General features: G+C 45.2%; 1 protein-coding gene across 1 annotated transcript; it reads left to right on the top strand.

The window, feature by feature from the left end:
* Positions 1 to 260: 260 nt before the first annotated feature.
* Positions 261 to 11,959, top strand: XIRP1 (xin actin binding repeat containing 1). Its single transcript, XM_074899861.1, has 3 exons — positions 261 to 324; positions 1,605 to 1,658; positions 3,288 to 11,959. The coding sequence occupies exon 3, from the start codon at positions 3,288 to 3,290 to the stop codon at positions 10,974 to 10,976; it is 7,689 nt and encodes a 2,562-aa protein (XP_074755962.1). The 5' UTR covers positions 261 to 324; positions 1,605 to 1,658; the 3' UTR covers positions 10,977 to 11,959.
* Positions 11,960 to 18,030: the final 6,071 nt, after the last annotated feature.

Below are 18,030 nucleotides of genomic sequence, written 5' to 3'. Positions count from 1 at the left end.
AAGGACATGTTGTTAAGTTTTGGGCGACCAGGACGGGGGCTGCCAGGAGAATCAGTATGCAGATGTTGGAGGTGCCTGGCAGAGCCCTTGGTAAGCGATGCTCACGCTGCAGGCTGGCCATCTTTGGCACATAGCTCACCATGCACGTCTATCCCTGTTTCAGATGAGAGAACACAGTCATTTTTAGACATATCAGACAACACTAGCCACATACTTCACCAAGGACGAGGGAGGTCCTCTGCGCTCTCCGTGAAGGAGCTGTCGGCTCTTTATCTCTCCCAGACAGCTGCTGCTGCTGCTCACGCCAACAGCCCCACACAGCCGGTAAGCACTATGCGCCGCCATCCTCCCCCTCACAAATCACCAGTGGCATCCCAACAATGTCCCGTCCCAGCAAGTGGTTGTAAGAGGATGAAAGAGAACATGTCTGGTTTCGTAAATCTGGAGAAACACAGCATTTGATTTTCCAAAAATGACCAGCTTTCCCTTGTCATTCATAAATATTGTATAAATGTTATCAGAGGTGCTGATATGTATGTAAATGATGTATAAGCTGCATATACATACACACACATATACACATTATATTCGCACATGCACACACATACCAAACATACACACATGTCTACATCCACTAGCCCTTACAAACAGTTTATTCATACATACAATTTCCACTTTATTTGCACAAATATATTTACACACTCACATCCATAGAGAAAATATTCAGCACAAAGCAACACATACATTTCCATGCTATACCCATTCCAACACATGAGTGTATATATGTCCATATATCTCACACTCAGGCATAACTTCACTTTGCAACCTCCCTGTGTTTCTCTGTTTAACCTTGGTCTGGGATCCAGGGATTTAATCACCCACTCCAGGCTGATCATTGGGTCATAGGAAAACTCAGGTTATAAGGGTTATGAGGCACTGAGCTATGTTTTTGCTATTTCCCCGGCTCCACTCACTAGTGATCCAGGAGTAATGTGGGATGTGATTTCATAGCTGGACCTTTTCTGCAGGCATGTTCACTCTTAATCTTTTGTAGAGTCCCTGTCAAGAGATGCAGTCTCTTGAGCATGTTATCCAGGGTCTGTACTAGAGAAGTCCAGACCAAAGCAGTTGAAAATAAATGTGACGACTGTAACTGGAAAAAGACAACTGGTTAGAAATGTAAAGGGAAAAAAAAAAAAAAAAAAAGCAAAGCAATTTCAAAATAATGACTTACACATTCTATAATAAGAATTTTTAAAACATTGAAGTATAAGCAAAACAATAGGCTAAATCAAGCTTTGGAAAAATCAGTGCTTGTTTTGGTTTTCTCCCAACTCTAAACAAATGTATTTGGGGTTTTGTTTGTTTTGTTTGTTGACTGAGACTTTTGGAAACAACTATTTCTGGTCAACCTGCAATAAGATTATTTTTCCCAGCTGTACAGAACCGTAAGTGATCCAAAAAAAACCCCTCACCTGTAATGGTTGTCAGGAGTCTGTATTTGATACAAATACATATATAAAAAAATACATATATTTTGCATACAGATACATATATATATAAAACATGCAGTTTGATGTAATTTCTCCTTGTATCTTTTCCAGAGTACTGTGAAGGACAACTCCATACACTCTCCCAACAGACAGAAAAAAAGCAAGGTAAGAAATTTTAAAGATAAGCACCATTATCTAACCAAATATTTGTGGACTGTGGTGGAGTGTGATTTAAATACTCACACAAGGCAACGAGGAGTGCTTTCATACTGAATATAACTATCAGCTGCTCAGTCACCCTTCCCCACATTCAGAAGTTCTTCACAGATCCCCAAAAAAACCTTATTTTTAAAAGTGCATTCAAAGTATGTTGGCTCATGTGAAAGATTTGTGTTTTACACTTGCTGCAAAATATGCTGATCTTGATATTCTGGGGTGGGTTTTTTACTAATGTTCAATACTTATTTTTAGCCAGAACAATCCGCATGTAACAGAGTGAAATAACACGGCGCGCCGTTGCTTTGAGCAACAACTAATAATATTCCAGGCATAACTCTACAGACGTAACTCTATAGGCATGCCAAGGGTCAGCAGATCTGTTTACTGAAAGGAAAGCCACCAGGATTACAGTCTCTTTTAGATAATGACTATAGGCCTAGGCTACCTTCCCTTTGGATAAATGCCAAGCTAGTGCAGGTTGCAGGTATTCAGCTCAGCATTTGGTGCCTAGGCCTCCCATGTTAAGGAGAAAAAATGCAGAAAGTGAGGCTCAAAGGTAGGCTAAACAACCACAGTCCACCCCATCATGACTGCATCCTCTGTTCACTTCTGTACCAATGTTGCTGTAAATTTGAGCTGAACTCAGGCTGACTGAGTCTAAACAGTTCTAACTTTTACTGGCCCTCAGCTATAGGTGTTACTCCAACCTCTGGTCCCTCAGCCTTGCTTTTGCCTCCTAACAGAGCACAGAATTTGGCCTGCTAATTGCAGCAGTTTGTAAACCTTAGTTAGCCTCATGCCTGTACAAGTCTGCAAGTCAAAAGAGCTTTATTTAAGTCTGTAATTGTATGACTGTGCATCTGTTCTTATGCAAAAGATGACATGGGGTACACTCCTACATCCAACAGAAGAAATCATTAATCAGACTAATGTTCTTCCCCAAGCCCTCACTGCTGTTCAGTGGGCAGCCCATGGTGCTACCAAAAGTCCATCATGCTCACTACCCAAAAATAGGCTGTCCTCATCAGTTCAGTTTGACACTTTTGTTTGGTTTCCTCTCCCCATTTTCTTCTTGAGACCTCTTCATAAATAGCTCCTTGGATTTTTTCTGCACCCATATCCTGTGACCTCAGACACCCTGCAGGTCCTCACAGTGCCCTGGACATTTGGGAGCAAGAGGGAGAAGTTAACTTCTAGCTTGCTACTCTAAGACAGCCTTCTTCATGTTATTCTTGTGGTCACTGTCTTGTGCTGACACAGTCCAAATCGATCATCTCTGTTACACTGTAGCTGCACTGAATCCTGGGGACTGTAGACTAACCACCACACATGCCTGGATTAGAAACCTTGCTTTAGAGCGTGTTGCTGTGGAACCAGAATTAACACCAGGCCTGGAGCGTGTGCAGTGGTGTGATGCTTTGGAGTGCTGTGTGCTACTGAACCAAAGGTATGGAGCTTTGTAGGTGCATGGATTTCCTTTGCTGGCTGGCTTTGTCCTTTGCCGTTCTCACTATTAACGGCCAGGGGGTTGGGGGCTATGAGATGATGCTGACATTTAAAACTGTTTCCCCAAAGATGTCAGAAGCTCAGAAATCATCTAAAGTTGCCATCAAGAAAATGGAAGATGACTTGCCACCCCCTCCCACCCTTGGCTCAGTCCAGGTCATCACTCCAGGGAGCCAGGATCTCAACCCACTCCCTGTGCCTCCTCCAAAGCAAGCCTTCTCCAAGTTCTACCAGCAGCGTCAAGTGAACGAGCTAAAGAGGCTCTACAGACACATGCATCCTGAGCTCAGGAAGAACTTGGAAGAAGCTGTGACTGAGGACCTGGCAGAAATGCTTAATACTGAAGATCCCAATGCACAGGCATCTGTGAACCTGGACAAAGTTCTTCCAGGAGAGGTTCAGTCCATGCGCTGGATTTTTGAGAACTGGGCACTTGACTCCATTGGGGACCATCAAGCCACAAAGAAGCTGGCAGAAGAAGAGATCATTCCTTGTGGGGATGTGAAAAGTACTTCCCTGAGGTTTCAAAGCCAGTCAATCAATGGGGAGAGTCTGTCACCATCATCCAAAGTAACAGAAACAGACCTTGCCAGAGGGGATGTGCATACTGCCCGGTGGCTGTTTGAAACCCAGCCACTAGACTCATTAAATAAACTGTATTCAGATGAAACTGAATTGCAGGAGGCAGTTCTCAAGGAGCCTGTCCAGGGAGGTGATGTGAAAGGTGCCAGACAGCTCTTTGAAGCACAGTCCTTGGATGCTATAGGACGCTGCTGCTCAGTGGAGGAGAAGAGCATCCTACAACTCAAGTCAGAAATCCAGGAGCTAAAAGGCGATGTTAAGAAGACTGTCAGGCTCTTCCAAACAGAGCCCCTCTGTGCCATCAGAGATAAAACTGGGAACATCCATGAAATCAAGTCTGTTTGTCGAGAAGAAATTCAGAGCAATGCAGTCAGAACGGCTCGCTGGCTGTTTGAGACTCAGCCCCTGGATACCATCAACAAGGACACTTCCAAAGTGCAAATAATCCGTGGGATTTCACTGGAAGAAATTGGAAGGCCAGATGTCAGTGGAGCAAGGTGGATATTTGAAACTCAACCTCTGGATGCCATCAGAGAAATCACAGTTGAAGAACAGGATTTCAAGGCTTCAACGGATTTTGTCACAGGGGCAGATGTCAGTAAGCAGCGAATGCTCTTTGAGACTCAGACTCTTGATTCTCTGAAAGGAGAAGCTTCAGAAAGTGTTGTAGCCAAAGAACAAGTCATTGGAGGTGATGTGAAATCTACACTTTGGCTATTCGAAACTCAGCCAATGGAAACCCTGAAAGACAATTTTGAGGTGGGACGTTTAAAGAAAGTAGAGCTTTCAGCGGAGGAGAAGGGAGATGTGAAGCAAAGAAAACATGTCTTTGAGACCTGTCCTCTTGGCAGCATTTCCAAGGCATTTGAGGAAGAAATTCCAGACACTGGCACTGAAGAGGTAGTGAAAGGGGATGTGAAGTCTTTCAAGACCCTGTTTGAGACTCTCCCCTTAGATAGCATTAAGCAGGCTGATGCTGAGCCCATCACCAAAGAAGAGGAGAAGATTCCAACTGGCAACGTCAAAGCCAACCAAATTCTGTTTGAGACAACACCTCTGTATGCCATCAAGGATAGCTTCGGCAATTTCCATGAAGTCACCTCTGTAAGCAGAGAGCAAATCATCAGCGGTGATGTCAAGAACTACAAATGGATGTTTGAAACCAGGCCCCTGGACCAGTTTGATGAAAGCACCAAGAAAGTGGATATAATACGGGGGATCACAAAACAAGAGGTGGTGGCTGGTGATGTTAGAACAGCCAAATGGCTCTTTGAAACTCAGCCTATGGACGTCATTCATCACCAAGCCATGCAAGGTGAGGAGCATCCCGCAGTGAAGCGGGAGATCTCCCAGCGGGGGGATGTGAAGACCTGCAGGTGGCTTTTTGAGACCCAGCCCATTCACACCCTGTATGAAAAGGCTGAGAAGAAGCAAGAGGAAGATGGCAGTGTGCCCCAAGCTGATGTGAAGTCATACACATGGATGTTTGAGACTCAGCCCCTGGACTCCCTGAAAGGCCAAGAGGAACAGTATTTACAAGTCAGTAAGGCATACAGTCAGGAGGAATTACAGGGAGTTGATGTCAAAACTGTCCGTCACCTATTTGAGATTGAACCCTTGGGCAGCAGTATTGTCAGCGAAGCTGACCGTAAAAAAGACATGAGGTACTCTAGTCGTGTGGAGATACAGTCTGGGGAAGTGTCCAGAGTGAAGGAATTCTTTGAAGCTAAGCCCTTGGATACAGTCTTCAGAACAACATCCCAGAAGGATGATGGGACAATTGAAGCCGGATCCGTGCACAAGTTCACTTGGCTCTTTGAGAACTACCCTATGGACTCCCTGAAGGACAGCTCTGAGGGCATCCAGGAAATCCCTCCAGAGAAGGATATCAAAGGGGGAGAAGTTAGAGGTAAAAGGTTCGTATTTGAGACCTATTCCCTTGACAAAATCCATGACACAGTGGACGAGACAGAGCTCCAGAAGATCCAGAAAGACACCATGAGCAAAGCTAATGTCAAGTCCTGCACAATGCTTTTTGAAAGCCAACCTTTATATGCTATCCAAGACAAGGAGGGGAGATACCATGAGGTCACCTCAGTGCAGAAAGAAGAAATCATGAAAGGTGATGTCAAAGGAGCTCGGTGGTTGTTTGAAACTAAGCCCCTGGATCTGATCAAGAAGGAAGAGGAGGTGTTTGTGATTAGGGCTGTCACCCAAGAGGACATCAAGAAAGGAGATGTCCAGGCTGCCCGGTGGAGGTTTGAGACAGAGCCTCTTGACTCCTTCTCAGGGGGAAAGATGTCTGTGCCCAGAACGGTAGATGATGTGCAGAAGGGAGATGTTCAGTCTAACAAGAAGCTCTTTGAGTCCCAGCAAGTGGGCCAGAAGAAGTATGTGAGGATGGTCAGTGTCAGTGATGTTCAGCGGGGTGATGTAAGGACATCCACTTGGCTTTTTGAAAACCAGCCCGTGGACTCCCTCTACGGGGATGCGGAGAGAGGCTCATCTATCAGTACAGTGCAGAGAGAGGACAGCCAGAAAGGGGATGTAAAACGCTGCACCTGGTTGTTTGAAACCCAGCCAATGGACACCCTTAAGGACCCAGAGGTGACAGCCAGTGCTGGGGCCCAAGAAACAATCCCTCGTGCAGATGTGAAAAGTACAACGTGGCTCTTCGAGAGCACACCCTTAGATAAATTTAGTGCTTCTAAAGGCAGTATAGAAACAGAACTGAAAGAAAGGACCATGAAGGAGACTTTAGAGACACTCTGCACTTGCCAGGCTATTCAGCATGATGGGATCCTCATTGAAGCCAATGATATGGAGAGTGTGAAAATGGTGAAGTACCAGCTCAGCAGCCCAGGTGCTCCAGAGATCCTGAAAGAGGAGATTGTGGGAGGCCATTTGCAAAGGATCATGTTGCAGCTCCTGCACAGAACCAATGTGGATGCACAAAGTGTGCTGGTGGAGGAGGACAAAGAGGGCAAGATCAAAGTAAGCCCATTGCAGCTACTGGACCAGAGTGAAGCTGTTAAAGGCAAAGAGGACTTGAGTGGAAATGTAACTAAGGCTTTACAGGGTCTCCTCAGTCAAGACGCTTCCATCAAAAAGGGGATGGTCTTACAAGAGACGAAGTCAGGATCAGTGAAGATGACTCTCTATTCCCTCCTGTTCCATTCTGTCCAGCAGAAAGTTGTCAAGGGGGATGTTAAGTCAACGATAGGGAACCTGTTGGCTTCTTCTCAGGAGCAGAAAACAACAGCAACCATTAAGCGTGAGGACAATGAGAAGGGAAATGTCCAGCTTTTTGCAAGCTGCATTGAGAAAGGAGATCTAGACTATCTGAAGAATCTCCAGCAGGAGTCGGAGATACAATCCCTCATCTCTTCCCAAGCAGAGCAGGGGGAAGATGAAAGTGTTCCACAGGTTGTGCAGGGGGCTAAGATACATATCGTACCAAATAAAGAACAAATAGAGAAAGTAAATGCAGAGGGTGAGCCAGGGGCTATGGAGGGAGCAAAAAAGGTATTCACATATGAAAACATGGGCAAAGAGGGTGCATTAGAGAGAGAGGCTGTGTATGCAGCAGGTGTGACAGGAACCACTGTGCAATGTCTTGGGAAGCCTCTCCCCACAGTGATGGGAAAGGAAGAAATTCTGTCAGGAGGACTTAAAGTGACCACAAAGTCAATCCAAAGGATGGCAGATGTCAGCAAGAAGGCAGAGAAAGAAGAAGCCACCACTGCCAGTTTGAAGGAACCCAAAACTATGCCTCAAGGCAAATTTCCAACCCAAGTGACGGCTCAGAGGGGAGAGGTGGCTGGGAACCAGCAGAGTTCGGTGACTAGGGAAGCCAGCCAGATGCAGCCAGAAGAAAAGGCCATTGGGAGTGATCTTCAGGCCGCAATGCAAAGCCTGAGGTTAGCAACAGCAGAAGCAAAAAACATTCAACACCACGTCCAGAGCAAGCTACAGAGGAACAGGGAGGAGGTGCACATGGCCTGTAGGCAGCAAGCAGCCAGCGCACAGGGGACAGTGACCCTTCAATCGACTGTACGCCAACACGAATCTGCATCCACCACACAGGAGAGCACCAGCACTGCCATCAGGACCACCACCACTAGAGTCCAGGAGGCATCCAAGGCCCACACAAGCGTGTCTCAGAAGAGCATAGCATCACACAAAAAGGTCAGTGCTTCAGAGGAAGTACAGGGAGGACAACTATTGAGCCAGGAAAACAAAGTTGTGCCTAGTAGAGATTTTAGAATTAAGGATGGCCTTTATACTGCCACACCCGTGAAAACCTATATAAACCCTTTTGTTGAGCCTGATTACAAAGAGCAATCAGTGCAAGAAGAAAGAGATGTTATTATCAGAGGGGATGTACAGACAGCTATCAGAGCACTGCAAAGTGCCGCCTCAGAACAGCGCCTGATAGAAAAGGAGGATGTTGTCCGAGGTAATTTAAAAGCCACACTTCAGTCGCTGGAAAAGTCTAACGTTAATGTCTCCAGAGGGGATTTTAAAGCCGCTATGATATACAGAAATGCAGGGCAGTCCTATTCTGTGTGTAAAAAGAAAAATGAGAATCAAGTCATTAGTAACCAGACTGCTGTAGTGGCTTCAGGGTCACAGGCTGATAATGACTTTCCTCCTCCTCCCTCAGTTGCTGTGATGAAAGCAGAGCATTCCCCACCCTCAACTAACGCAACAAGAGAAGGTGCCCTTCCACTACGAACCAACAAAGATGAAGCCCCAGAATGTTCTGCATCACTCCAGACCCCTCTTCTTGCCCTCCCTTCTCTGTCCTGCCAGTTCAGTGATCAGAGTTCTGCAGAGAAGCCCAGGACTCCTCCAAAACCAGAAATTACTGTCCCACCCAGAAAAAAACCTGTTCCCCCTCCAAAACCTGAGCACCTCTTACATGAGGCACATTCTGCCTCTGCAGATAACAGCACAAGCAGATCAACCAAACCCATCCCTCCACCCCTGCCTCCGAAACCTCCAGGCCTCAGGGACATCAGCAAGCCAAAGCCTCCCCCCACGGAGATGAGATTAAACTGCATGGAAATACATGAACGATCAGGCCATGGGGACGTTCAGGCAAAATGCTGCGCTTTGGGTACATCCGTGAGTAAGCCTGTCTCAGCTATGAGCCCTGAGAGAAAGCTGCCAAAACACACTGCTAAAACTCCACTTCAAATGGCAGAGGAAAGGTACAAGGCCAGCAAAGGAGGACAGGGAAAACTGGAATCAGACAATGCTAAGACATCAAAGCCAATAAAAAATGGAGTGGTTAGTTTTGAAGTCGAGCGGGGAATGATGAGCAGAAAAGCAGCAGCTGCAAGGAGATGTCCTGGTGAGGTTGTTCAGAGGCATATAGAGCTGTGTCAAGATGAGAACGGGTGTTCTTTAGTATCACATCCAACCTGTTCTGGCAGTGCACAGACATTTAATGTGCCAGGACAGACTGAGCCAAGCACCTTCCCTGTTGGCCACACCACTCCTCCAAAGACAGGAGATGACATTACTCAAAATGCCTCATCCAAGGTGGAAAGGGAAAGTGTGTCTAATTCTTATGGATTGTGGGATAGTCAGAGAGTTGTGCAGCAGGTGACTGAGAGAAGGCAAATGTGTCATTCAATGTCCTTCCATCAGCAACCAATGAACTCCTTTGAGGACCAACAGCAGGGGAATAGTGGGCAATTGAAATGTCCTGATGGGGAGGCAGACACACCTGCCCAGGAGAAGTCAGCAGTGGTTATGAGAGAAAAAAACAATAGAGAAACAGAAGATGAGCGTCGGAAGAGGCTGTCGATACACAAAGAGGAGATTATGAAAGGCAATGTCAAGGAGGCTATGGAGATCTTTGAGAACCTCAGGAGACAGGAGGAGCTGCAAGAGCTCTTGACACGGGTGAGGGAGTTTGAGGAGGAGACAAGCAAGGTAGATGTGAAAGCTCTGAAGAGTCTCTTTGAGAAGGTCCCTGACTGGGTTGTTCATCAGAAGGCCCACCAGGCCAAGCAACAGGACAGGGCTGAGACAATGGCAAAGGAGGATACTGACAGTGTCTCCTCAGTGGAGCTGGTGTTCGGGGACCTGGAACGAGCAAGTGCTGAGATTATCCACCTGAAGGAGCAGACACTTGCCCGGCTCCTGGACATCGAGGAGGCCATCAAGAAAGCTCTTTATTCTGTCTCTAGTCTCAAGTCTGAGTCAGACATCGCTGGGCTGTCAGGGCTGTTCAAGGAGTCTCTGGGGAACACCCAAAGCTCTGCGAGCAGCAGCAATATTCGTAAAATCAGTATTGTTTCAAGCAAAGCCAAGCAGGAGGGAATCGCACTGGAGACAGGGGAAGCAGATTCTGTGGAAGGTGCAAAGGTGGTAGAAAAGCCTGAGGTAACCAAGGCAGAACTAGAGGTCCCCCGCCTTATTCAATCTCGTGTCAGTTCTCCCTCCTCACCTTCCTACATCTCCATCGAGTCTGCTGCCAGGAAACCAGCAGAGTCACCCAGGACAGCACATTCCCCCTGGGATGTCCCTTCACCAGACTGTCTTGACACACCAGGAAAGAGGGATGCTTTTGCTCAGGACAGCTTTAGTTCCTTTAACCATCCATCAGCAGTGTCTACTGGGCATGACATGACCCCCTTTGAGAAGAGACCAGAGCCTGTCCAAAAAAAAGTTGGGCTGACCTCAATAAAACAGAACACCCTTGGCAATGCCAACCATCTGGTCAGTGAGAAAGAGAGGTGCCCTCTGGACACCTCCAAAGGCAACTGCCATTGTGGGATGAAAGGAGGCTTTTCAGAATACTGCTCCCTGAATGTCCCCAGCCCACAAAATCCACGGAGGCAGAAAAGTATCCTGGAGCTGCAGACAGGGCCTGATGGGTCCAAGCTCTATGGAGCCACCCGGACTGTCATGGAGCAGTACGAGGAAATGGACCAGTTTGGAAACAAAATCATCACTTCATCCACCACAGTCACCAAGCAGTCTGAGACACAAACATCTTCCACATGTGATGTAGTATCTCATCCTCAGTACGAGGTATCTGCCTCACCCATGTTTCGGAGGTACTTGAAGAGCCCAGGTGAAGACTTCCACACCAACGGCAGTTTTCAGGAGCCAGGAGTAGTCTTTGTCACCTTTGGCAACTCCAAGCCAAAGAAATAGGAGATTCTGGAGAGCAAGAGAGAATTGCATAAGACAAAAAAGAAAGTCCACAATAAAAAAGTCTCCTGGCTCATCCACATTACACACAAGTATTCATCTACACCCTAATGACTTCTCAGGGTCATCATCTTGGTATTTGCATACAGACAGGACAAATGCAGTCTGCCTTGACACAGAAGGAGAACATCCCTCACCTGGCCAACCCAACAGACTTGGTGCTGCACCACAACCCAGAGCTCCGACACCGTTAGAAGCACAAGGGAAAAATCCATCCATGGGCACCTTAGGGTAGCTTCTTCCCCTAGAGTGTTGGGGGAGGGCAGGAATCGTAGCAGGCTTCTCTGAACTAATGCAGAAGAAAGGATAGGTAGGATCAATTAAAGAACCAACCAATCTGGTCATTGGCAAACACCTTTATGCTATCTTCTTTTTCCAGTTATAATATAGGCTTCCCAAGAAGGGCATCCTAAACACACGTATATACACATGCTCATACTGATGGGTGGGTTGGATAGGTTTTCTCTTAGCCACTGACAAAAAAAAAAAGGAAAAAAAATATCAAATTGATGTCACTATTGGGGTTGGGGGAAGTATTTATCAGTTTATTTTTCAGTTCCTGGAAAGTATTCAATGCTACTGAAGACTGTCAAGCTGAGACCTACAGCTGTTATCAGTGCAGATCCCCCAAAGAAAGATGCTATGGAAGATTCTTTATTTGAGTCAGAATGGTTACTGCTTTCCTTTCTTTATTTTTAGAATTGTAATTTATTATTCAATATATACAAAAACCTTATTTTAGATTTTCCATGCTTTCATACATGTTTACTGTTTAAATTCATTCTGAGACTTTGTAAAGCAATTTTCTTTTTATTATTACTTTGTTTTGTACATTCTCAACTCAAGATTTTAGATATTTTGTGGCTTTTTTTTTTTTTTAACTTTTATTGCTGCGTTCTGAAGGTAAACATTACCTCTAAAAATACTTTGGTCTGGTTCAGTTGCTTTTGTTGAGTGTTTGTTTCCTTTCAAAGTACCTAGAAAACATCTCTCAATGAACCAGTTGAGTCACATATTCATTAAAACAGAAGGGTTTGGGTTGGAAGGGACATTAAAGATCATCTAGTTCCAAACTCCTGCCACAGGGAGGGACACCTTCCACTAGACCAGGTTGCTCAAAGCCCTGTCCAACCTGGCCTTGGACACTGTTAGGGAGGGGGCAGCCACAACTCTGGGCAACCTCTTCCAGTATCTCACTACCCTCACAGTAAAGAATTTCTTCCTTGTATCTAATCTAAATCTACCCTCTTTCAGTTTAAAGCCATTACCCCTCATCCTATCACCACACTCCCTGACAAAGAGTCCCTCCCCATCTCTCCTGTAGCCCGCTTTAAGTACTGGAAGGCCACTGTAAGGTCTCCCCAGAGCCTTCTCTTCTCCAGGCTGAACAACCCCAACTCTCTCAGCCTGTCCTCACAGGGGAGGTGCTCCAGCCCCCTGATCATCTTTGTTGCCTCCTCTGGACCTCCTTGAGCATCCTTCTGATGTTAGGGCCCCAGAGCTGGATGCAGCAGTGCAGATGGGGTCTCACAAGAGCGGAGCAGAGGGGGAGAATCACCCCCTTTGACCTGCTGGCCACACTTCTCTTGGGGCAGCCCAGAATGCGATTGGCTTTCTGAGAGCACTCTAAATCACTGGAGAGAGTTAGACTACATCTTCTTTACAATGCAGATGGATTAACAGCCCTGTGGCAAGCAGCATTCATACTCTTGTTTGAAAACTGTTGAGCCCAGGGTAATATACATCACACAATCCAGGACTCTGTGTAGGTGTGTGGAGACTGGGTAGGATGTATACACCAAGAAACGTCTGAACACTTGCCTGTACCTGTTTCTTCCATAAGCCTTAGGAGGAGGGGCAGCTGATGAACCAGCCATTGCTCGGTGCTGTGCCTCAATTCACATCACAGGTTGCCTTCAGTTTGGGAATGAAGAAAGTGAGCATGGAATTAGATCCAGGTGTGGGAGAAGGTGAGGAGCCTACAGAGTGACTGGATGGTTTCTCAAGGAGCTATGTCCTATCGCCTGGCTCAGACTTATGCTACTGACTCCTGGGTCTGACTGTAGAAATTCTGGCTGGTCTATGGCAAGCCACCTTATCTCTAAGTGCATCAGTTTACCTTTCTGCAGAAGACAACAGTAACCTCATTCAAAAAAATATCATGTTTCAGTGTAATGTTGTGGTGAATATTTTCTTTTTTTTCCTCTGAGTGAAAAGAGCTTGCATTGACAACTGAATAGCAGGACACTGGGGAGGAAGGGACTGCTTCAGCATTTACCACTTCATATGCCTGAGTCCATAGCTAGGTTTGTAAATAGCAAAAAACATCTCGCATCATGCAATACCTTGTTCAAGGTGTTGTAGGCCAAGTAGAAGTTCTATTTCATCCCCCAGAAAAGCAGGCATATACCCAGAGCTCTTTGGTTTGCCTTTAGGATCCCATAAATTTGAAAGTGAAATATGCCAAAAGAATATAATTTTCAGTTCCACCAAAGAATACACTGAAGGTTGAGGTAGAAGAGCAGATCTTCATAAACTGAGCATATCTGGATTCAGGGAATCAGAAAAGAAAAGTGCTTGGACCTTCTGAATTGTTTTAGTAGGATCACTTGTAGAAACAGAAAAATTAGTAATTTGGAGCTGCTCTTCAAAATTTTTCCAACACTGCTTTCTTACCCTTGTTTGTTTCTCAACTTGTTTCAGGATACCTATATTTGTTTGTTTCATTTCTTTTTAAAGACAGCTGCAAATAAGTTTTAGTAAGCTGCAAACAGGTTGCTTGGGTAATGAAAATGATTCCACAGAAACTCAAATAAACCCAAATATCCTGCATGGCCAGTGCTTAAAAATACTGATCTTATTGTTCACGTTTCTGGTTTTACAGGATTTCTAAATGTCTCAATGAGCCATTTATGAGGCTAAGATCATTTGAGATGTGTTTCTCTCATGGTATTTCCATCAGCCAGGAACTGAAATATCATGAGGAGACAGATGCTGCATTATTTCAGGACCATACATGGCTCTTTGAAGCACTGGAAGAGCTGAACTAAAAAACAAATGCAAAAATTTGAAACTCAAATACAAGATGAAGGATCACCTCATATTCTCAGACTTTACAATAATAAACCTGAAAAGCATATACAAACTTTCAAATCCCAAATGAGTTGTCATAGTTCTTCTGTGATCTTTGGATACAAGACATGATATTGTTCACCATTCTTTGCCCTAGTGGGTCACCATGTTCTCACACAGTGCTAGGTAGATATTTTTAAGAGCAAAATGGCTGGGCCAGTAGATAGAGGACAGATGGCCTTGTCTTAACTGTACCTCCCTGAGTGATCAAAGGACAAATTCAGCTACAGAACTGGTTCTCTTGCAGCAGTAGACATGAAATACGCCGCATTTGAAGCATCTACATCAAGAATTACCCTTCCCAGCTCCATTTCAGCCGCTGGTCTACCTGAGGATACTCAGGTCAGAAAGCTTTGTGCTCACTATCATCTCCAACTATCAATAACACAGGAATTTTCAGGCTGACCCCTCCTACTATAAAGATTTTAATTCACCTAGGGAAAAAAAAGACAACAACTGATAAGCCATAAGCCAGCTGCAACTTTCAGCATGGCAGTAATCAGCAATGTGGTAGAAGAGCCTTCCAGGAACAGTCTGTAACTGCTTTTCACAGAAGTTTTAAAGATAATTTCTTTGCCCACAGTGCCATTCAATTGCTGCTAATCACCTCTCTATCTTCCAAACCATTAGGAAGACTTATTCCTGGGACTGATAAAAATAACTCTGAATAGCAAGAGTATTTGCCATGCATCAGACAATGAGCACTTAAAATAATAAATCCCCTGGTGAAAGAGACCTCCATCCCCTATAAATATTATCCCACCTTGGAAACACACTTCAGGAGTACATGCATTCATTCCCAGCTAAGAGTAGAGACGTTCTGGATTTTTGCTAAACATCTCTGTTTCCTTCCTTGGTCATGATTACAGGAAAGCATTTTTATCTTATAAAACAGAGACACATCAACTGTTACTCTCTTCTCTGCCAGGACACACACCTTCATGCTGTATGAGAACTTGTGACTGTCAGAAGAAACGCCTGCCAGAGTGCCTAGGTGTAACTGTGATCTGCACTGCCAAATACAGCAAAGTTGATGCACTGGCTGAGATTAATGCCAAGACTGGCGCTTTGCTCCATTGTCACAGATGATGCTGCATTTATGCAGCTGCCCATCACCACTCACTGTTCTTTGCCAAATAGCCTGCCCATTTCTTCCAGTGAAATTACATCCCTGCCAAAGGTGCAGAGCTTCAGTTTCTCTTGGAGAGACCCACTAACATCTGGATTCTGCTGCCATTTTCCACTTGAAGGATCTATCTTATCTTTGCATGCAAACATATTTCTGCTTAACCTTCACTATCACTGTTCTCCCACTGGCATCAGCGCAGTTCTGTAGTCACATTGGTGAAATTCATCTTGCCTAACTGACTGATTTGGTCCAACTACACGGCCTGTTTTAGAGTAGATGTATCACTTTCTAGATTCCCTTAACTGGACCTCCACTGAGTATACTGGGAGTTTAGACACTCATTACGTATGTAGACACTTGCAGAACTATGGTCTCCTCTGTGTAGAGGGACTAGAATAGCAGAGGTATGCTGAGATCATTGTAGACTGACTGAAAGACAAGGGTTTTGCTTGTATACTTCCCTCTAGAGAGAGGGAAGAAAACCAGACATTAAACTCTTCTTGAAAGCATTGTCATAGGAAAACAAAGATGACTTGGCCTTACTGGTATGTTCAACCAAAATGAAGGTAATTTAAAAAAATTGGTCCCCCAGGTGTCCATTGCAAATAAAAGGCAGGGTTCTTATTCCCTCATCAACTCATCTCTTGAGATACAGAAACACCTTTCATGTTTCATAGAAACATAGACTTGTTTGGATGGGAAGGACCATAAAGATCATTTAGTCCCAACCCCCCTGCCATGGGCAGGGACACCTTCCACTAGCCCAGGTTGCTCAAAGCCCCGTCCAACCTGGCCTTGAACACTGCCAGGGAGGGGGCAGCCACAACTTCTCTAGACAACAAGTTTCCTCTGGTCAAAGCTAAATTCTGGTCATCAGCCCACTCCACATAAGAGCAGAAAATAAACTTGCCTTCTCTCTGAGCTGACAACACTGCAAACCAGAGTGAGCACACAGTGAACAAAAGGTAGGAAGGATCAGAGAGCACCAGCAAAACTCTATCGAATCAATCTGTGGCAAATTACCTTCCAACAAAGAGGCAGAGATGCCCTCTTGTGAGAGAGCATCACTACTCAGAGCACCGACCTCGTCAGTGAGATTTAGGTTAGGTTCAGCTGCGCTCCTTCTGGGGTTTTCATTTGCAGATGGACTCACCAGGTAAGCTGAGCCTCTGCCTCACACCACAGTGTAAAGGAATACACAGAGTTATCCACATTGCCACCAGTATCCTCTGAATTACTTGACCATGCAGACAACCTGGAGCTACTTCTGCAGCTAGGCTGATGTCCAAGCTTCTTTATTCCCTTTCTCTCACCACTAGTAAAGTAGCTGGTGTTGGTAATGCTTTCCAGAGAGATTCCCTGGGCTCTTCGTATAAAGTGGTCTTTGAGGAATCAAGTCATGGCATAAAAAACAGTCCACAGAATAAACACACTGGAGTAAACCGCCAGGTTTATGGAGCTATGAAAGCTTTAACGCTGAGTTGCATTGCCTTTTTTAGGGTTTGGACTATGTGGTCTGTGTGAGCAGCCATATGATATCAATGATTTCAGGAGCTGCCCAGGCAGTTTTTGAGTCAGATACTCTGAATAATGTTTCTTACCTCACTCAAGGTTTTTAAATGATTCAACTGAGTGAATCATTTACTCTCAATCAAATGAACAGTTTCTCTCGTCAAGGATCCAAGGGTGTATTGTCTTTCTGTCCTGACAGAAAATCATTGCTGACCTATTCAAGATGACAAGTAAATTGAGTCAGACAGGAATCTGAATTCTCACAACAGATCTGCAAAAGAACATCAACAAAAAATTCAGGCCAAGAAGAAGATTTAGCAGTTTAGCTAGCAGATACATTTCCAAGTGGTCATGATTAAGAGTTATTTAACTTCAGTTTCTCCTTCTTCTTCAGTCCACGTTGAAAGAAGTGTGTGCCTCGTGTTTTCAGCCTGTCTACGCAATGGAGTGTGTGGTCACTGACAAAGTCCGTGTGCATCGCTCATGTTTCTGTTGCCAGGTCTGCGGGAGGAAGCTGAGGTGAGTGGTAGGACCAAGGTGCCTTTATTTTTAAGGGATGTTCAAGTAGTTTCCATCACAATAGTCCAAGAGTAATTTCAACAGGGCAGGCTTTAGGAAATGAGAAAGGTCATACAGTCTCCCTGATACAATCAGCCTCTCCATCAACAGAGTCTGGAAACTGTTGACCTCAAGCTTGCAGACACCTGTGGATCAGGAATCTGCATGGTGGTGCAAGGATGAGCTGAAAATGCAAGAAACATTTACAGTTTGGGAATGCCAATATGGAATTTGAGAGAGTCGTTTGGGTGCCTCACATGTTCATGGACTCAGATAGGTTGGAAGGTACCTCTGGAAGTCTTCACCCAGCCTTCTGTGGGTCCAAGGAGGGCAGGTAGCTCAGTAACAGGTCCAGGAGAGGTGTAAATGGCTCCAAGACTGGAGATTCCACAGCCTTCAGTTGGGGCCCCTTTTTCAAGATTTGACCACCAGTGAAAAAGTTTTTTCATATATCTCATCACAATTTCACATGTTACAAGTTGTTCCCATTGCCTCTCATCCTGTTACTGTCCACTTCCAAAAGCACTTCAGTCCTGTCTTCTCTATAACCTCCTGTAAAATAGACACACACAGCAATGTAACCTCCTTATAAGCTAGCTAACCCAGCTCTCAGCCTCTCCTCAGATGACACATGTTCCAGGCCCCTGACAACCTTGGTGTCCCTTT

Source organism: Athene noctua, chromosome 2, assembly GCF_965140245.1.
Source record: "Athene noctua chromosome 2, bAthNoc1.hap1.1, whole genome shotgun sequence".
In the NCBI taxonomy this organism is placed as follows: domain Eukaryota; kingdom Metazoa; phylum Chordata; class Aves; order Strigiformes; family Strigidae; genus Athene; species Athene noctua.
Note: the sequence above shows the minus strand (reverse complement) of the source record. Positions and strands in the feature narration are given on the sequence as shown.

What these genes read in the sequence shown, in the direction of transcription:
- XIRP1 (XM_074899861.1), top strand. Translation starts at nt 3,288, where the DNA reads ATGTCAGAAGCTCAGAAATCATCTAAAGTTGCCATCAAGAAAATGGAA.